A 21663-nucleotide genomic window follows, 5' to 3' on the forward strand; every position below is an offset into this window, starting at 1 on the left:
GGAGGTGGTTTTCTTTTTTTGCTGCAGCTATTGATCCTTATTTGAAAGCTTCATTCTGGCCAACTGGCTCTAATCAAGGAAGCTAATGAGTTCATTAAGGTAGACCCCAAAGCAGGAAGCAGTGTGTGCTTGTGCCCCAGTAGGAGAGGGGCTTCTTTGGTATTATTTCAGTTTGAGAATCCTACTCTCTGAGAAAACGCACATAACTGAAGTGGAACATAACCATGAAAGCCATGGACAACAAGATGAATGAATCTACATTCATATGCTGGATTTGACAGATGAATGGTGGCTCCAAGTCTTCATTTTTTTTTTTAAAACAGAGCTAGAGTTTTCCCTTCTAAGTATATAGGCATCCAGATGGAAGAATATACCCTTTGAGTAAGCTAAATGCTGGCCCAGGGATTGGTTTACAAAGCAGAAAAGTGGTTTACCCGTTTCCTACCTGACTTTCCAATTCTCTCTCATTGGTGCAGTGAATGCTGTGTGTGTGTGCCAGGCAGGACACACTTACAGAAGGCAAGGGTGTAAGTGGAAAGAAAAAGAGAAACGCAACATGGAGGAAAAAATGTCAGTGAGTAATTTGCCCCTCTTAGGAAACAACCTCCAGGCCTCAGGAGGCTTGGTGCAGAGGCGGCTCCCCATTATCTTCAGAAAGTGAAGCCCAGAGGCAACATGACTTACAAAGAGAAGCGATTGGGGGCTGCCTTTGCTGTTCTAAACAATAATGGCGCCAGAGTCCCAGAGAAACCGACAGCCCATGCTACAAACCCAAGTCCTGAAGTAGTTCCCACAGTGGCCACCCTCCTCTGGATCATCACCAGACAGGCTCTCCTTCCCATCCAACAGCAAATACCTTCCTTTCTGAAGGAAAGAAAGGCTGACTGGCATATATTGGATTTTGACTGAGGTCTTCCCATCCCATGTGAAGCCCATCAGTTTTCTAGAGGAGGAATAATCCAATGTCCTTATGAATAGATACAGGTGGTCTGGGTGACAATTAACAGTGACCTAACAGACTGTAAACTTTCTAGGCTCCAGGTTGAAGAGGGAATGTACAAAGGGACTAGCCAGTAAGGAGGCTGTAACAAAACTCTAAAGCCCAAGCATAGTACTTATGCTTTACCATCTACGAACAACAGCAACAAACCACGTTTACTCTCGAGTTATTCAGAGTCTGAAATCCACTAGTCCTTGTTGCCCCTTCCTCCTCTTTCGCCAGTATCCAGCACAATGCCTGGCACATTTTAGGTGTTGAAAAGATATGTGTCTAACCAGTCAAATAAGTAAATAACTAAAATACATGCCTTTCTGCAAATGATTTAGTTCCTCTGATCTTCCACTTCTTCAGTAGAGTGGGAAAAAAGTCATTTGGCGGGTTTATTTCCAAGATTAAATATGTAATGTGGCATACTTTATACGATGTGTAAAATCATAAAATGATAATTTTATGAATTTAACTATGAGTTTTATAAAATTTGCATGTTTTGATTCTGCAGCTTTGGTTCCGCTGAGGGGAGGAGGGAGAAAAGTGAAGCCCTAGGCAGATAAAAGAATCATTACCCAAGGTGTGATGTGTTAATTACCTTCAAATACAGTTAACCACAGCCTGGTAAGAAAGACAATGGGGGATGGGAAGAGGAGAGAGCAAGGGTGAGGCGGGGCGGGGGGTAGCGGGTTAGAGGTATAGTGAATACTTTAAAGGTCAACTGAATTATTTCATAAGGGGTATATTTTCTTTTCACAAGAAATCGTTCAGTGCCAGAAAAGGCAGGGAGGTTCTTCAGCAGAAGCGGGTAAATCCGAGCTTCTTCCTGCCTGCTGCAGTCACAGTGCAAGATACAGTAATGAAGGCGGCGCAGCCACACATTTATTTCATTCGAAATTCCTCTGTGGTCCTGTTTATATCGAACTCAGCACTGTTACAGGGCCGTTCTTGGAAAAGTTGCAAAACTTTTCCCTTGGTGGAGAAAAAGAAGTCCTCATCAGACTCAGTGGAACGAATGAATGAAGTTATTCCCTTGGCCCGACATCTCCATCCACTTTCATACCAAATAGTCCAGAAACATCTTTCCTCAATTCCGCGACTGGAGTTTTACTCTCCCGTGGTGTTGCCTAGTATTGGAAGCACGGATATGAAAGTCAGCAGGCAACACACTCGGCTTTGGAATCGCCAGTGACTGGCTTTTGCAAGAGTCGATGAGCCTTACCGTCCTGTGTGGTAGCTTCTCCCGGGAGCAGATTTTGTGAAATAAACAGTTGTTGAAAAGCATGAAGAATTAACGAAGTGAAAATCTCGGGCTATTTGTTCGGCAATTGACACGCAAGTGACCTCCTTAAATACTTACTTGTTTAAGGAGGTTCAGAGCTAGGATGAATGAATCTTGGGGGCGCTTGACCAGAACCAGCTTGTAAATCTCTTTAGTCTTTCGGGAAGTGATGGTATATGACTACAAATCCAGAAGGGAGAGGAGAGAAGAGGGTAAAACCCCCACACCGGAGCTCAGCTCTCAGCCCTTTGGAAAGACTCGCTTTTGCTGCTCTGGACCCTGGAGGTTACAGCCCGAAGAACCCAGCGGCGCTAGGACCTGGTAGGCGCCTCACCGTGGCCGCTTTCGGGCGGGCGGAGGAGGGAGAGGAGGAGGGGGATGTGGGAAAGGAGGGGTGTGGAGGGGGGCGGGGGGAGTCATTTATGCAGAGCAGGCGCTGCTGCCATTGCCACTTAGACTCCCAGCGCGCTGCTCGGAGCCGGAGGGAGCGCAGGGAGCGAGGGAGAGAGCGCTCGGAGCCTGGGCCAGCAGAGGGGGCGCCCAGCCGCTGCCTGCACCGCCACCTCCGCCGCGCTCGGGGGCCCCGGGAGGAGCGAGGGCGAGTCGGCGAGTCCGGGAGCCAAGCCCGGCGAGACCCAACTGCGGGAGGGCGCCCGCCCCACTCAGCCGCCTCCTGCGCCGGAGCCGGGGAGCGCCGGCCGACCGCCCCGCGGGCCGTAGAGCTGGGAGCACAGGTCCCCGGAGCCCCAGGGATGGTCTAGGAGTGGGTGCGAGGCTCGCTGCTCAGCTCCCTGCCGGGGCTCGCCGCCTCCCGCCGATCTCCCAGGGCTGCGAGCCGCGGCGGCCGGGGGCTGCGCGCTCGGGCGGCCCAGGCCGAAGAAGTTAGTTGTGCGCTCAGCTTCGTGAGCGGAGCAAGCGAGCGAGCGATCGAAGCAGCAGCCAAGCGCCGGGGCCATGGGCTGGGGGAGCCGCTGCTGCTGCCCGGGACGGCTGGACCTGCTCTGCGTACTGGCGCTGCTCGGGGGCTGCCTGCTCCCCGTGTGCCGGACGCGCGTCTACACCAACCACTGGGCAGTCAAAATCGCCGGCGGCTTCCCGGAGGCCAACCGCATAGCCAGCAAGTACGGCTTCATCAACATAGGACAGGTAACCACTGGCGGGCTGGGTTCTCGGCCCTGAAGCTGCGAGGAAGGGGGAATGGGGGGAGTCCCCCACGACCTCGCGCTTGTCCCCTCCTCGTCTGTCCCCTCCCCCTCTTCCAGATGTGTTCTTGCAGCTGTTGCCCTAACTCTTCTGAGATGCTCTCTCTCCTCTTTCTCACTCACACACACACACACTCGCTCTCCGAAGTTGCTACGATTTGTGTTTGTTTACTTGTTTCTTGCCAATCAGGAGGGACAGGTAGGGTCTCTGGAAGGATCGCGAATGTGCATAACCCCCTGGCAGTTTCAGACCCGACCGGACCTTTTGCAGTGGAAAGTCGGGGAGCAGTGGACTCTTTTAGGGATTAGAGGGTAAGCACGCCTCTGGTGCCGGCTCCCTGTGAGTTTCTGAGAGCCGGGATCAGGCGGGAGGCAAGGCAGGGAAAGCCTTTCCTGGTCGGACCTGAATGTAGCCCTGAAAAGAAGTTTCCTCTTTTAGGAGCGAGAGAACCTCTGGTCACTCAGTGAAGGCGCCAGAGGCGTGGAGGGCTGGAGCTAGACTCGAGAAAGGGGAGAGAGGAGGCGGCCGGACCCGGCGTGAGCGAAGGCTTGTGGGGAGACCTCCTGGCTTCCCCTCTCAAACTGGATAAGCGTGGGGGCTTCCAGATGGAGAGCCGGAGTGGGAGGTGTCAAACTTCCGAGACCACTGACTTGGTTCTGCTTTGGAAAACAGCGGGTCTTCCCTCTGGGAGTTACGTGCGGGACCCGGAGGCGGCGGTGGCGGGGTTTTCGTGAGGTGCTTTGGGCGGAGTTGCCCGGCTGGGGACTCGGAATTGAGGGATGTTATGGGAATGATTAGAGGCGCTACAGATTTGGAGGTACCTCCGGGCTTGGCTTCCTCGCTCTCTTTCCTGCAAGAAATGGGTGGAAGGGGAAGTGGAAGCAGGTCGCAGAAAGTGCTCCCCCATCCTTACACCCCTCCTACTCGCTTCCCCTGGCCTGGCCCGAGGAGTGGCGCTGGTCTGACTCTGCTGAGACTCTAATGGGGGAGGGAGGCGAGGGTGATAGAGGCGCCCTCACAGCAGACGCGCTGCTGGGACTGCTCTGGCTGCACACGCCCCGCGTGCTCTGCCTGGTTGAGGGGAGAGGAAGATGCCGGCTGGGGCCACTGGAGCAGGAGAGCCCAGACTGTTGGTTTCTGATGCTACGGAACTCCATGGCCAGGAACACGTCCTCCAGCATGGGTACTCTGGGCTGCCTGGGGCAGCATCCAGAGCAAGCAGAGCTGCTTTTGCTGCATCTAGCAGGAGCACTGGGGCTTCGAAGGAGCAGGAGGGGCCAGGTGGGGGGTCTTGCTGCTGTTTGAGGGGCCAGAGAGTGGACATGGTCTGGAGAAACCAGTCTAGTGGAGGGCTGGGACCAAGGCAAGGGGCATGGTCTGTATTTCTCCTCCCCCAGTCTAACGCACACTGGAAAGGAAGCCACAGCCAGCCAGATTTTTTGTCTTGAGTGCTTGTCATTTTCAGGAGAGTTTCATTCTAACAGCTTGTTAGGATTCTACCTGCTTCTTCTATCTTCTTCTTCTGGAAGAAATCATTAAGTCTATTCAAATCTTTTTTACATGAGCTTGAAGTTGGGGGGTGCTGCATGTGACCTGGGGAATGTAAAAGGAAAAGCTAATAATAAAAGTAGTCATGTTAATAATCTTTCCAGATTCATCTTTCAGGTTCAGCTAACTAACACTGGGCATCGCCCATAAAAAAGGCATATTTGGAAGAATAGTTCTTGACCATACACTTACTTCTTAATCCACAGAACAACCATTTTTGTTGGATATTACTTCACTTACAACAACAGGGAAGCCAATATTCTGGAGAAGTTACCGACAGGTCACCTATCTAGACAGTACAAGGGTGTGAAATCAGACCTAGGACTGTCTGGTCAAGGCCTACGCCTGCCTGTGAGGATGAAAGGAAGGCGGAAGAAAGTAAAATCCCCATTTCCCTGAATTCTGATTTAGTGACTCAGTAGACGGAAAGCAAATGTCCAGGCTTAATACACAGATACTTAATTTCAACCGACCTGGACTTCTTGAACCTAAGCAGCTTCAGGAATTATGAAAGTGGAAAGATCTGTATCAAAATAAACTCATTAAATAGAATTTATGCATTTGGAACCTGGCAGAATGGGGGAGAAGAAATTGTCACAGAACTCATTTTTGAATAAGCAAACATCGCAGTCTCCTGCAACCTTGCCTGACTTTTTACAAAGGGCTTTATAGTGAAGACCCATGGATTTTCATTTAAAAGGTAATACTAAGAAAATTTACATTCAAGTAACACCAAATGTGGTTTATTGTGGTTTTTACAATGCCAATGAGGAAATTGAGAGCTTACCCGGGTGACAGAGGACTCCTTGAACTGATGCCCTAACCAGTGTAAAAAGAATTCTTACAGTGAAAAGCATTTCCTCTGTAGATCAAAGGACTGAGTCTTGAAGGTGGTAAATTGAGTTCACACATGCAATATCATTGCACTGTAAGGGCCATCCTTTTGTTATTCTTTCTTTATATCAGTAAGCCAGCTGTGGTTCAGTTGAGGGCAGTAGCTAATTTGCAAATGTCTCTAGAATGTGCCCCTGTTTTTAAGCATTTGGGCTTGGGGTCCCGCCTAATGTGTCACAGATTGGAACTGAGGCCTTTTATTGCTTCTATAGTCATTTAATACCCTGGACAGCAGTAGCAGCAGTATTTTTGAGGTCTTTCTGTGTAATATTTTAGGTGAATAAGGTACTGACTTTGTACCACAGTAAAAATCTGGTTTTGAATATCTGTTCAGTGTCATGTTTTGTGTAGCATGTTAGCATTTAAAAGCCACCATAGGTAAATTACTGGCCTGGAGATTACTACAGAAAACCTGGCCTGTTGTGTTCAAGAAAGATAGTATGTGGAGAGCAACACAAGAGAAGTAAGCAAACAGGCAAAAAGAACATGCTTGACATTCTGGAAGGGAACAATAATGAAGTTTTTCTTGCCTTTGGTTATAGAGATAGCAGTTGTTTTGGTAGGTTTTCACATAATGTTTGTATTTTGTGAATGGTTATGCCTCGAAACTCTAAAATGATGTTGTAACTAGTAGTAGTTTTCATGTCAGTATGTATCATATTAGGCTTGGCATTACCATCAGCTCTAGAAGCTCCTGCATTTCTTCCCCTACAAGACCCAACTCCAGGCCATCTCAGTATTTATCATAAGCAGCACTGCTCGGTTGGCTGAGGGTAGGTGCATCTGTCTGTTGGCCCACATGGGGGTGGAAAAAGAGGCCTAGTTTTTAGCTAGCAGTGTAGTGGTGAGAGGATAAAAAAGACATGAAGGAATAAGACCCAGCATGATGTTAACTGTGAACCTTTGTTTGGCTGCAGTCTACAAACCTGGAGGAATTAACTTCTGGGTATTCAAAGCCAGAGAGATGGTCCTCTATAAAGATTGTTTGCTCTGTGCACCAGCTACATTTATCCTTCTGTGAGGTCCTTTTAATCCTTGATTCCAAACTGAGATTACCAGATTACCCTCCCCGCCCCCCCCCCAAAAATGTTGTGACTTATCTTGAGCAAGATTCCAGAAAGATAAAGCCAGCTGAGAGTAATACTGTGGAGAATGTTTTACCTGGCAGTCCCATTGAGAGCAGAGACTTGGAAACTACAGATGCCACTTGCAAGGTCTAGGAAAGCAGGAAAGTCAGTGAACTTAATGGAGCCCCTATTCCTTCATCTGTAAAAGAACAAATCAGATAACAGAGGGAGTCGGCTCTGTACTGCTCAGCACATACTTAAGTAGCTTTGGAAGGTTTGTTGAATCTGGATCTGAAATAAGTGAGATTCAGACTTTATTTAGGTATGATAAAAGGAAGACATTTTCATAATGGAAAATGCAACACACTGAAGATCAGGAAAAGATGTTTGATGACTGAGTCAGAAAAGCTAAATCAGAGCTCTATAGACAGGGAAATGGGTTTTCCATTTCAACTAACAATTTGAAATAGTTTAAAATAGTTTTCCACTGGGTTCTAAACAATTCTGGCTGATTTCCCGTGGCAGTGCTCCCCTCCCTGGTTGATCTTTGCTGTAATCCATTAAATAATGTAGGATAAGCTCACTGGACATGGAAGAAAGGGACAAAAAATAATCTGAAGACTGATTATTTTATAAAGCACCTTGCCTTGGTACATTCTGAGAGATCATATGTGAATTCCTATTTCACTTAATTCTGAATATGGTTTGCATGAGAAAGGTGACAAGAACCATTTTCCAAATCAGCAGAACAGGATGCTTTAGCAGGAAGAAACTTGTTCAGCAATGTCCTGAAGGTCTCTCACTTTCTTGGTTAGTTTTGACCTGTGAATAATGTGGGATGCTTGAAGTGCTGGTAAACAGTGCCCAGTGCTCATGAATGGCATCAGAAATAGGGGACAGGGCTAGTCTGGTCGGTTGTATGGGAGTGCACTGTGCTCCCCTAGTTGAATCCTTAGGCCTTTGTAAATGGATGTAGGAGTCCCAGATTGATCCCTGTGTGAAAAATCTGGCTTTGCACCAGGCAAGAACCTCGGCTCTGATTTCCACACCCAAGAACCTTAGCTCTGACCTCTGCTAGCCACCCTCACATGCGTAGTTCTCATGAGTGGGGGAGCCTTTAAGGAGAAAAAGCAGTTCAGAGTGCTTGGCCTGCTGATGGTGGGTCTGTTGCTTTAACCTCATAGGCTAGGAATGGCTTGTATGTGGCCATTGGGATTTTTGGGGTCTATTTGAAATGAAACACTGCATTTTTGTGAGCCCCAAGGCAGTTGAATTTGCCTTATGACTATCTTTAATGAGTTTATATCCAGAGGTCCTAACCTTAAAGGTCAGCCAGAGAAGCAGGGTAATACACTGGGAAAGTGTCCAGCTATGTCTGACTCTTTGGTTAAGGGAGGGAGTCCTGACCCAGAAACATCCCCTGGGCAGGGAGAGGTATTTGTGTTGTCGGTTCAAGTTATGCGAAGCAATGTCTGGGTTTTCCCCAAGGCTGAAGTATCTGCAGACATCTCTGTGCCTCCGGATTTGATCACTTGGCTAATTCAGGTTGGATTAAATGACAAAGAAGCCGACTTTGGCTTCCTGGGTGGTAAAAATGAACACATATAGATGCTCATGTTATGAATATGCTATGTATATGAATTTTTATTTTTATCAGGATTAAATTTGCACATAGTTAGGGTTGCAAAGAGTCAGACATGACTGAGCGACTGAACTGACTAGAGTGCAGTTGCTCATGCAACATTCTCTCTAGTTCAACAGATTACATCTCTCCACCTAAGTGTACCAGGAAGGAACTATCCAGGCCAATAAACTCTTCCATTTGAGTTAACCCTAGGAGGAAAAAGAGACTAGAAAGAAAACTAAACTAAGTCAGAAGGTTTGCATGAAACTCTAGGGTTTTCCCTTTTATTTATCAACCTGACTCTCAAGTTGGGGACCTGAGAACCTGCCCCATCTGCCTCTCAGGATTGCTGTGTTATCAAGTGCCGTAAGAACAAACATGAACATATAAATAAAGACAGACATAGGAAGAATTATATGATCTATAAGGGCTCCAAGGAGATGGAGGCTGCTCCGGAGGAAAAGTAAGAGAATGCTGGAATTACTAGGAGTTTCTCTAGTGGAGCACTGGTGAATTTTCTACACACAACACAAATTTTCTACACACAACACAAATTCTCTAGTGGAGCACAGGTTCTCGTAGTTGCCCCTCGGGATCTACTGGAAACAGAAATGGGGAGGAGTCAGTGTGGCATCTGACTCTACCATTGTTGTTCAGTCTCTCAGTCATGTCCAGCTCTTTGAGACCCCATGGACTGCAGCACGCTAGGCTTCCCTGTTCTCCACCGTCTCCCGGAGCTTGCTCAAACTCATATCCATTGAGTCAGTGTTGCCATCCAACCATCTCATCCTCTGTCAATGCCCCTTCTCCTCCTGCCTTCAATCTTTCCCAGCATCAGGGTCTTTTCCAATTAGTTGATTCTTCACAACAGGTGGCCAAAGTATTGGAGCTTCAGAATCAGTCCTTCCAATGAATATTCAGGACTGATTTCCTTCAGGATTGACGGTTTGATCTCCTTGCAGTCCAGGGACTCTCAAGGGTCTTCTCCAACAATGCAGTTCAAAAGCATCAATTCTTCGGCACTCGGCCTTCTTTATGGTCCAATTCTCACATCCAGAGATGACCGCTGGAAAAACCACAGCTTTGACTAGACAGGCCTTTGCTGGCAATGTCTCTGCTTTTTAATATGCTGTCTAGGTTTGTCATAGCTTTTCTTCCAAGGAACAAGTGTCTTTTAATTTCATGACTGCAATCACTATCTGCAGTGATTTTGGAGCCCAAGAAATAAAGTCTCTCACTGTTTCCATTGTTTCCCCATCTATTTGCCATGAAGTGATGGGACCATATGCCATGATCTTCAGTTTTTGAAAGCTGAGTTTTAAGCCAGCTTTTTCACTCTCCTTTTTCACCTTCATCAAGAGGCTCTTAATTCTTCTTCACTTTCTGCCATAACAGTGGTGTCATCTGCATATCTGAGGTTATTGATATTTCTCTTGGCAGTCTTGTTTCCAGCTTGTGCTTCATCCAGCCCAGCATTTCACATGGAAAGTCTCACATTTCCCCTGAGAGCCTTGGAGGGTGGTATAGGGATGGGACAATTGACCAGAGCCCCAAGCAGCCATGGCACCCCATCTCTTGGTTGAACAGCTTTGGTTTATAAGGCATATGCGATTTGGAGGTTGCATGATTTTTTATTTTTATATAGACAATCAAACATAGTCTAAGTTTGACTCAAATATGAGTTATGTGTAGGAGAGTAGTGGGAAATAAAACTGAAATATAGAGAGGCCCATAAAGAATACAGATGGGACTCTTTTGAGTACATGTGTCAAAAACCCAACTCATACTGCTCAAATAAAACCAATAAACAGGCAGATAAGGGAACAGGGAATCTGTTGGTTTAAACAGATCCACATGCCTTTGTGTGCATTCTGAAGGCAGAAGCTGAAACTTTTTGCAACCAAATCTCATCTTATCTATACTTTCTTCATGGCAAAAACCTACCCTGACCTATACTGACATCAATTAGGACATTAATGTGTTTGAGTGCAAAAATCTATTACTGAGTTTGATTTTGAGGATGTTGTCCTTGATCCACATAGAGTGTGTATTACATTCCACTGTACTTTTCTCATCTGAAGAATTATGAATTTCTGAAACACATATAGATTCAAGTTTCAGAAAAGTGATTGTGGGTCTATCCAGCTGAAAAGTCAGAGGTAGTACTAACATCGGATTCTTCTCTGTTTCCCTGTATTTGCTTCATTTTCAATCAGGTCCTTTCCATGAGCAGTAGAGCTCTTTTGATTCTTAGTACCTCTCTTACGCAGTCTTGAAATTAACCCCTGAAAAAGATTTCAGTTCTTTCCAGTTGGGTCATATCCCTATTTTCAGGCCAGTCCCTTTGTTTGTGGGGGTAGTGGTGTTTTGGTGAGTTAGCTTGGGTCACTTGTCCACCCTTGAAGTGAGGGAGATGTTGACATTGGGTGGGCACCCTACCAACTGAGGAAGGACAGTTTCCTAAAAGAGGAGAGGATGCCACTACTAGAATAAAGGAAAGGAGTTGTAGGACAAGAAAAATACCCATCAGATTATATAAAGCCTTAAATGCCTAGGTTAGGGAGTTTCAACATGATCAAGGAAGATAAAAAACTACATTGAAGATCCCTGAGAAGGAGGCAACAACGTATTGATTCAAAACACATGAGAAGCTACCATGTAATCCATAATATACTCTCTGCTCTCAGGCACCTAGGATGTTTTTATCCATAACCACTGTTAAGAAAGGCAAGTACTGATGGAGTCTCAGGCAGTGCAGTTTGGTTCAGCCCTGCCTGGTGGGGAATTCACTGGTAGCTGTGTGGTTAATGAACTGGAGGAGGCAGAGAAGGTATTGTTTTGGGCAAAGTTATTGTTATAAACACAGAACTTGTGAAAACTGAAAGAATAGATTCGGAAGCTCTGGTACAGGTGGATTCAATATGGCTCAGTAATCCCGTGGAAGTAAACAGTGAGAAAGAGTGAGAAGATGAAGAGGAAAGAGTTTATAGCTTGGGACCAGGAACATGGGGGACATCCGCGGAATGAGGACAGCCTGCAGGAGAGTTTTGGGGAACAACATGGGAGGTCCAGCTGTTGGGTTGTTGGCAGGTAGAGAGTCATACTGATGGAAATGTACCAGAACCAGGAGAGAATTTAGGGCAGGAAAGAAGTGAGGACTGCCACTCAGCCATCTCAGTATAAGTAGAGCTGTGAAAGGACGCAGGATGCTAGGATGTGAAGCAAACAAGATAGGAGGGCTGAGAATACATCCCGAAGGAATGTCTCCATGTAGAAGGCACGGGATATAGGCAGTAGATGAAGAGGGTGGGGAGGGCCTGAAGACACAGTCATAAAGCCACAGAGGGCTCCACTAGAGAGAATCTAGGTGATGAGAACGGAAACATGGTGCAGTGCTCTTAACACCAGTGCTTGCCTGAATAGTGAGGGGAAGTTTCACTGTGCATCTGCTTGCCCTCCTGCGTTATCTCCCTTCATCTCTTTCTCATCAATGTCCTGGTGTATTTAGGATCACAGGTATAGCACTAAAAGGGTTTGAATCCTAATACTGCCACTTCCTAGCTGGGGCCCCCTAGGCAAGCATCTTAAAGATGCTTAAAGAAGCACCCATCTGTCTTACTTTCTTCATGTGTGAAAAAGATCTGATAGTATTTCCCTCCTAGAATTGTTGTGAGGATTAGTTAAAAGTAGTTAGAATGGTGCCTGGCACATATTACATACCCAGTAAATCTCAATTGTTTCATCTTGTTTTTTTAAGCCAAGTTATGCTCAGTTTCTATATACTTAGCATTATATTGTGAGGCTTTTCCAATGTTACTGAATACTTTTACACACACTTTAATGGCTGCATAATTGAAGGTACCATACTAAGTTGCAATTAGTGTGACCATACACCAGTCAGTCCTAAAGGAAATTGGTCCTGAATATTCATTGGAAGGACTGATGCTGAAGCTGAAACTTCAATACTTTGACCACCTGATTCAAAGAACTGACTCATTTGAAAAGACCCTGATGCTGGGAAAGATTGAGGCAGGAGGGGAAGGGGATGACAGAGGATGAGATGGTTGGATGGCATCACCAACTCGAGGGACTTGAGTTTGAGTAAGCTCTGGGAGTTGGTGATGGACAGGGAAGCCTGGCGTGCTGCAGTCCATGGGGTCGCAGAGTTGGATATGACTGAGTGACTGAACTGAACTGATACCATATTTTGCAAGGGAGAGCACTGGTTTATGCCTGCAGTAAATCAACTGACCTCCATTCAGTATTTTTTTTAATATCCCCTTCACTTTCAAACATATCTGAGTTTGGCAGAGAAATGATATGGTCAGCCTGATTGAGTGTGTGTGTTTGTGTGGGGGTGTGTAATTGCATATCTGTTCTTCCATTAGCTGGGAAAGCCAGGCTGTGCCTCATTCCTATTTGTGTCCCCAGCACCAAGCACAGTGGGTGGCATAGGAGAAGCACAGTGGGCACTTGGGCAGCAAGCGTAATGGGTATACCTAGAGAGGAATGGATTTGGAAAGGAAGAGGAACATGGGTGCCTTGAGACCAAAGAGGAATGAGGGTGAATGGAGATTTAGGGAGTTCATGTTGGGGAGGAAAGGAAGTGAATGTGTGTGGACAATGGCCTGGATCTCATTATCAGTTCAGAGGCGAAGGCCACAGGCAGAGAAAGGGGGAACTGGGTGAAATTAGTGGCCCAGTGCTTCAGTGTTTGGGAACATTGTTAGGAAATTTTGATAAGAGATAATGACCAATGCCAGTGAGAAGAGTTGCCAAGTAGCCATGGCAATAGCTGCTTTTATGTAGTTATTGCTCAGTAAGTAGTGGTTAACAGAGTGAGAAAATGAACCAGCCTCCATTGTTTTGTGCTTTTGTCACTAATCCTCAGGAACCTGAGGTTAGATAAGGACAAAACAGGGAGTTAGAAAGTGTTAGGGTGAGAGAGAAAGGAACAAGAGGCTGTGGGAAGCTGGGGGTGATGGGGATTAATGGTTCTTGAATGCAAAGGATTCCATCTTTGAAATGATAGACCACAGTGTCCAGGTTTTGAGAATCTTGGTAGGGCCAAAACAGGACTGGTGAACCAAAGGAATAGGGCAGTTATAAAGGCTATAGTTCAAAATGAAAATGGAAAACCAGTTTGGTAAGAGGAATAGAAGTGGAAAGATGGAAGCCATCCCAGAGGGTAATTTTGTTTGTATAGATTAGAGCTGTTTTGCATAAAGTTAAGGTCCAAGGTGGGATGACCAGATAAAGAACAGGTGAAGGCCAGTGAATTGGATGGAATCAGAAAACTGTGAGACTGTGACATTAGCAGGGTTATCAGCTTGGTTAAGATGAGGTTTCCAAGTATTTCGTGCTGGTGTACCCGCTAGGCAGATAAACTGAAGTCTGCCCCATACTTCAGTTCTCCTTTGGTAAATTTAGGTATTATCTCTACTTTACACATCTGTGCATTACTATTTGCACTGCTGGTCCTGTGTCAACTTAAGGGATAAAGACAGACACATGAGCGATTGCTTTCAACTCTCAAGTGAGCCTTCCCATCTTTGATTTAAAAACTGAAGGTTGTGTTGAGCACTGAATATGGAGGGAAGGTTGTAAACAGAATGTGAAGCCAGGAATAATATTTAAGGGTGATTTTAAAATGTTTTATACGATGTCACATTTTATGTTTGCCTCTACCTTTTAGTTGTCATGTAGACTACTTTCCATTATAATAAATAACTATACCTATAATTTATTCACATCATGTATTCTTCCCTTTACATAATTATATAGTATAATGAAACTATGTATCTTTTATGTATTCTTAGTTTAACTTTACTGCCTTATAAGAATATGGATATATTTTGAAATGTGTTTTTAAACTTATTTATAATTTGCTCTCTGTATGATGTGTATTATTTTTAGATTGCTCTCTACAATATTAGATTAATCTTGTTGACATTTATATGTGAATCTGATTGTTAGGTTAGGGTTAGTATCATACAAGAAGCATGAAGTTTCTAGTTGAATGTTCTGTGCATTATGCGTGTATGCTCAGTTGTGTATGACTCTTTGTGACCCCGAGGACTGTAGCCCACGATGCTCCTCTGTCCATGGGATTATCCCAGCAAGAATACCTGAGTGGGTTGCCATTTCCTCCTCCAGGAGATATTCCTAACCCAGGGATTGAACCCATGTCTCCCTGGCAGGCGGATTCTTTACTCCTGAGCCCCCTGGGAAGCCCTGTCTGGGCATTATCTAAGGGGTTAATTCTGTCCTGGGCAAATTACTTTGTGGATACCCTGCCATCATTGAAACTGGTTAAGATTTGTTAAAAACAAGTCCTTCCCTGCTGCCTTTCCCAGTGTGCGTGTATGTGTACAGACACACAAATATATATCTCATATATATTTTCCCTGAGTACTTAAGGGCTGATATTTTTGTAATAAGTACTTAAGGCCTGGTATTTTTCTACTCTGAGAAGCTCTTACAGCTGTAAAAATATACCAGTTCTCTCCATATCAGTGTTCCCAGGCTTGTACCTTGTTTTCACTAGTTGAAGTTTCTCAACCATAATAAAACTGGGCAGTGCTCACGAGTTTGAATGCAGTGCAGGTGGGGAAGACAGTTTCAGGACCTTTAATCTTAAGTGTATATCCGTAACTACAAGTTTAGAAGTTTGCCACTTACTCATCCTGGGCCTATTCTTGGTGCATTTAACTAATATGTTTTTTTCTGTTTCCCCTTGTATGTGTGTGGGACCCATTCATCAATTTCAGTTTTTCAAGAGAAAACTAAATTGTAGGCCTTTTAAGATTTATTACAGCCTAGTTTCAGCAAAACCTTTTTTCTTTATTTTTTTAACCCTGGGGTGTCTTTCTACTTGTTTGGTGCTCATGAGCCAGTTTACCAAATGCTGCATTGTTTGACTCATGATAGGATGATGTCATTGCTTCTGGGCTGGTTGGTTGGACAATGCTGAGAATCAGTAAACAAAACTCAGGGATGAAAACAGGTGACTTGAATTCTCCTCTCAGTCTGCCCTGCCACAAATTTTCCACATACTTATGAACTGGTCACAGGTTTTTTTTTTTTTTTCCCTGTCTTAAAGGATTAGTTTTATTCATTGTTTTATTTTAAAAATAGTTATTGAAAGATACCATCAAGAAAGTCAAAAGACAACCCACAGAATGGGAGAAAATATTTGCAAATCACATCTGATGAGAGACTTGTATCCAGAATATATGAGGAACACCTACACTCAATATTAAAAGATAAATAACCCAGTTAAAAATGTGCACAAAGGATCTGAATAGACATGTCTCCGATACACACATGAGAAGATGCTCAACATCATTAGTCATTAGGGAAATGCAAATCAAAACCACAATGAGATACTAATTCACATCATACTCAATTGGACTGCTATAATCAGAAAGACAGATAATCACAAGTGTTGGCAAGGATGTGGAAAAATTGGAACTCTCATATGCTATTCGTGGAAATGCAAAGCATTGCAACCACTGTAGGAAGACAATCTGGCAGTTCCTTAAAAGGTTAAATGTATTAGTAGAAGTACCATATGATCCAACAATTCCACCCCTAAGTATACATTAAGGGGAAATGAAACATTTGTTCACACAAAAACTTGTAGACAAAAGTCCATGGCAGCATTATTCATTGGAGCCAGAAAAAATGAAAACAACCCAAATGTCTATCAACCGATGAATGGACAAACAAAATATAGTGTTTCCTTACATGGAATATTCTGCAATAAAAATGAAGTATTAATACAGCTTCCCTGTTGGCTCATTGGGTAGAGAATCCACCTGCAATGCAGGAGACACAGGAGACGCAGGTTCGATCCCTGGATCTGAAGCTCCCCTGGAGTTGGAAATGGCAACCCACTCCAGTATTCTTGCCTGGGAAACCGCCTGGACAGAGAAGCCTGGTGGGCTCCAGTCCATGGATTAGCAAGGAGTCTGATATGACTGAGCGACTAAGCACTAATACAGCTACAACGTGGATGAACCTTGAAAACATTTTCCCTGGCTAAGTGAAAAGAGCCAGTCACAAAAGGCCATGCATGTAGGATTCTGTTTATATGAAATGTCCAGAGTAGACAAATCTACAGAGAAAGAAAGTAGATTAGTGGTCATCTAGGACTGGAGCAGTGAGGAATTGGTGGGGTGGGGGGCGACTACTAATGGGTATGGGGTTTCTTTTGGGGTGATGAAAATGTTCTAAAATTGGATGTGGTGATTTTTTCACAGCTGTGTAACTGTACTAAAAATCACTGAATAGTATACTTTGATAAATGTATTTGAATTGTATCCCAGTAAAGCTGCTAAAAAATAGTTATTGAGCACCTATTGTTTAACAGCCATTTTAATAGATCCAGTCCTACTATATCTGTCTTTATAGTAAGATATCTGCTCACATGGGAGAAGGCAATGGCAACCCACTCCAGTACTCTTGTCTGGAAAATCCCATGGACAGGGGAGCCTGGTAGGCTACGGTCCACGGGGTTGCGAAGAGTCGGACACGACTGAGCGACTTCACTTTCACTTTTCACTTTCATGCACTGGAGAAGAAAATGGCAACCCACTCCAATGTTCTTGCCTGGAGAATCCCAGGGATGGGAGCCTGATGGGCTGCTGTCTATGGGGTCGCACAGAGTCGGACATGACTGACGTGACTTAGCAGCAGCAGCTGCTCACGTGGAGCTTATATTTAGTGGAAGGAGCCAACCTATGAGGCAGTTATGACATAAAATAATTTCAACTGATAAGTTGCTTTTGGAAAGCAGGATACATTGGTAGAGTCTAAAGTGCCTGAGGATGGGAGGACTCCTTTAGATAGTCTAGTTAGGGAGCCTCATTAAGTAAGGAGCACTTGAGCAGAGATCTGAATAAGGAGCTGGCTACCTGGAGGTCTAGGGTGGGGTGAGGTCCATGCAGAGGAGACAACAGTGCAAAGTCCCTAGAGGAACAGAAACTAGCTGGTGTAAATGAAGTCTAGTTACCGAGGATGAAGGCGTTGAGCTAGAGATTGAAGAGGATGGTCTTAAAGCTTAATTTCGATGATGCCATTTACCTGTTCAGAAGTCAACATTAGCCCCCCATTTACCTTCTGCACTTAAACAGATTCTTCGTCTGGGCTTTTAAAGGCTCCTATCTACTTGTCTCAAAATACTTTTCCTGTCACTTTTTTTTTTTTTGGCTCTGTCCCCTAACAAAGCCAAACTGGACTTCCCGTTATTCCCCAGCTCCTGCACGCAATCCTTTCCTGTTTCTGTGCCAGTCTTCCCACCTGGAATATTCACCTGACTCCTTGCTCTTCTAGAAATTCACTTCTTCAAGGTATATCTCAAACGTCACTTGCACAATACCTCACTCTGGAAATACAGGTAAAATACAGGTATAGGCATAGTCACTCTGTTATATCAGTTTGTTGACTCCAATTGTACTTTGCCCCAAATCCTAAGAGGCTGAGTGTAGTTAAGTTTTTCCTTCTTTTTTCTCCTTGTAAAAGGCTTAATTATTCTGTAGCACATAGCATGGTGTTAGCTCTACATAAATAATCATTAAATATTGATCAAATCCTAAAGTATATTTTGAGCCAGCAATGTATATAAAATTAAATCTGAATGCTAGAGAAAAATGACAAAAAATTCTACTACCCAGTCAATAGGGAAGGCTAACAGTGCATAGTAAATTCTATAGGGGAGAGTGATATAAAGGAGACATCCAGGATTGATGAGTCATGTGTGTGTGTGTGTGTATTCTAAAGTCCAGGGATTCCTGGGAAATAGCCTAATCCTTATCTTTGACTATTTCAGATCTTGGCATCATCAACTGGGTTGTTCTTCCTGGCTTTGACTTCATGAGAATTCTTAGTGGGAGAGTCAGAGTACACAGTGTGACATCTTCCACCCTGAGAGCCCAGTCCCAGATCATCCTAGCACTGGGATGGCTTTTCCAAGGATTCCAGGGAACCCTGAGGGCTCTACTGTCTGTGCTCATCTCTCTGGGGGTAACAGTGCAAGCTTTGTGTCTTTTGGACTGGGAGGAATAACAGCTCAGAGGGTCCCCCCAGTGATGGAATTGGTCAGTAGTAAGAGGAGGTTTCAGATGGCAGGCAAATTTTAGTCTGTGTGGAATCATGGGAGTAGCAAAAATAAGCAGATTTGGTGCACGTGACAGACCTTAAAGCTCTGTATAATATAAGCCAGAGAGTCTTGTGATAGTCAGAGGCCCATGGCTGGCCTACCTGGATCAGCCATGGCAGAGCTTACTTGGATGGGCCATTTTGAAAGACCGAAGTTCTCAAGTTAAATCTGCATGAGAGGAGGAATTAAGGCTCCAGGACAGACAGACATAAATTAAGCCCTGCAGCCAGTCCTTAAGGAGTAGCTTCAGAAATATCCTTGGAGATAGGAAATAAACTCAGGACAAATAGAGAAACTATCCATTGGGAGTTAGCGCCACTTAATTATGAATGGAATGCTCTTAGTTGGGTGACATGGCCAGAAGCCAGTCTCTCAATCAAGATGGGTCTCCCCATCTGACCTTTTCACTTTGATCAGATCTAAGCCTCAAATAACCAGTCTCTTCAGGTTCTGGCAGATAGAGGAGGCGAGTTTTATTTTCTGGGTCAGATGAAAGGGAGATGGGAAGGCTGAGTGTTCTTGTGCTGTATGCGGTTCTGGAGCGGAGCTGTTCCTTTCTTTCCATTGCGATGGATCTGCTGTGTGCACATGCATGTGTGCTAAGTCGCTTCAGTCCTGTCTGACTCTTTGTGACCTTTTGGATTGTAGCCTGCCAGGCTCTTCTGTCCATGGGATTCTCCATGCAAGAATACTAAAGTGGGTTGCCATGCCCTCCTCCAGGGTATCTTCCTGACCCAGGGACCAAACCCACGTCTCTTATGTCTCTTGCATTGGCAGGTGGGGTCCTTACCAACAGTGCCCCCTGAGAAGCCCCTGCTATATGTTAGCCCCCTGTTACTTCATGTGTGGACTGTCGTACCAGTCCGACCCTGTTCCTATGTCTTTCCATGCAAAACATGTCACGTAAGGCAGTTTAATTTTTTCAGAATTCTTCCTCTTCCTCCTCTGCTCTTCATCCCTCTTCTCACCTCCCCCTCCCCTCACCACTCCCCTGCCTGCCTGCCCCCCTTCCCCCCTCCCCCATCTATTCTAAATATCATTCAGCCTAAACCTTTTGCCATTCTTTGCGCATGCACTGCCCTGCCCTGCTTTCCTGACCCTGATCATGTGGCTCCCACTGCCTGGACATCCTCATGTTCAGTTCTTACTTGTTCAGCAAAGCCCTTCTCGGATGTCATTTCCTCAGATGAGACTGCCTGTGGATAAAACTTTTTTTTTTTGTTTAAACTCTCACTGAACTTGTAAGCTTCTTTTTCCTGGCATTTGATGTTTTCAGTTTGTAGTCCATTTATTTCTCTGTCTTCTCTCCTTTAATAGATATTAATCCCCCTAAAGACAGGATTTTCTGTCTGGTTCATCTTTGTATCACATATGGTACCTAGAAGAGTGTGCGCTGCCATTCAGAGGGCCTCAGAAAAATAGTCTGAAATGGAGAAATGGTTGTGAGTAAGTGAAGGTGAGAAGGAAACAGAAACAGTAGCATCATTAGTACTGGCCCCTGAATATTTTTGGTTCTCCTCCTCACCGTGTGATAGGATTGTATTTCCCCATTTGGGGTGTAAGTGTGCTCCTCTAACTTCTGTGGGCCAATGAAATGTGAGCAGAAGTGACACACATCCCCTCTTTAACTGTCAGTGCATGATTTACTGTGCTCTCCATCTGCCCCACTGTGATCTGTGAGCTCCAGGCGGTGGGTGCCCCATGGCCTGGGTCCTTGCCGGCCATGCTGAGCGGCGCTCCCAGCCAATGCACAATGGACGTGTAACATGAGCTAGAAACACTCTTTTGTTGTTTTCAGTCACTGAGATTCATGGGTTCATTTGTTTCTGCTGGGGAACCTGGCCAGTTCCCCTTAATACAAAAGTAAAATAGCTTTCTCCTTAGCCTTGCACACAGTATACATGGAGATCTGTTACTGAAGAGGGAGAAAGATCATGTGATATTCTGAATAAGAACCCTGTGACTTAATAGGAAGACCTCAGGGATCTCAGGTATGCATTTTACTCATTATGCAAGTGATAATTATATGTGTTAAAAAAAATCAGAAGCCAGATATTAGGTATTTCCCAATGTGTGTATAGGATTCTATTCCTTAGAGATTTGCATTTCCTGAAAGAAACCCTGAAGATCCCAGAGCTTAATTGCACCTCATTGCTTCTCTCCAGCCTTGTCAGCCAACTGGAGATTTGTTTCGTGAGTTCAGATATACATTCAAAAGACTAGGGAAAATTGAGGGTTATTTCCTTTTCCAAGGGAACAGAAACCATGTATTACAGTTTGTCTTATTTTTTTCCCGTCAAATGAAGATAAATGTTAGCTTTGTACCTCAATTAATTGTTTAATAGCGAACCTGCTTTCTGCTTGCCAACTGCACTTGTTTGTTTGTGCCTTGGCTAAGGACCACACCATACTCTCAGATTATAACACCCACTGCTACAGAATCCGCTTAAATTTGCCGCTGCATTCCATGGGCCATCGTGTCTTCATCGTTAGTGAACTGGCCTCCCAAACATGTGGCTATCCATGTCCTTACTGATTTATGTGAGGTGGACATAGTGGAGAACATCTGAGATTTAAAATGTTATGGCCTGAATTTCCAACTGTTGACATGAATCCAAAGCAGCAGATTTTTCTTCTTTGGCAAGACAGAATTGAAGCAACATGCAGTGATTTAGTTCGCCAATTTGTGAGCTGTTAAAAATCGGAATAACTTAAAATGAGGAGAGTAAGCGCTGCATAATGTGAAAAATATTCTAAAGGTCACATGGCTGTGCAGCCTTAGACAAGTTGAGCACCATGAAACTAGAACTATTTTGAATAAATTTGAAACTGCATGTGAATGAACATGTGGATATTTTTTTCTCTGCTAAAATATTGTTACCGAAGAAGTCAAAA

General features: G+C 44.7%; 1 protein-coding gene across 3 annotated transcripts in view; it reads left to right on the top strand.

Moving 5' to 3' along the window:
• Positions 1 to 2723: 2723 nt before the first annotated feature.
• PCSK5 (proprotein convertase subtilisin/kexin type 5) overlaps positions 2724 to 21663 on the top strand; it is a 507981-nt gene continuing 489041 nt past the window's right edge. For all 3 annotated transcript variants that reach the window (XM_055426904.2, XM_088837941.1, XM_088837942.1), the window contains exon 1: positions 2724 to 3416. In XM_055426904.2, the coding sequence (XP_055282879.2) occupies positions 3225 to 3416 (192 nt within the window). In that variant the 5' untranslated portion in view covers positions 2724 to 3224. The remainder of the gene's footprint in view (positions 3417 to 21663) is intronic.

The sequence above is a fragment of the Moschus berezovskii genome, chromosome 7 (genome assembly GCF_049115385.1).
Source record: "Moschus berezovskii isolate FMDL1 chromosome 7, NW_MosBer_1.0, whole genome shotgun sequence".
In the NCBI taxonomy this organism is placed as follows: Eukaryota; Metazoa; Chordata; class Mammalia; order Artiodactyla; family Moschidae; genus Moschus; species Moschus berezovskii.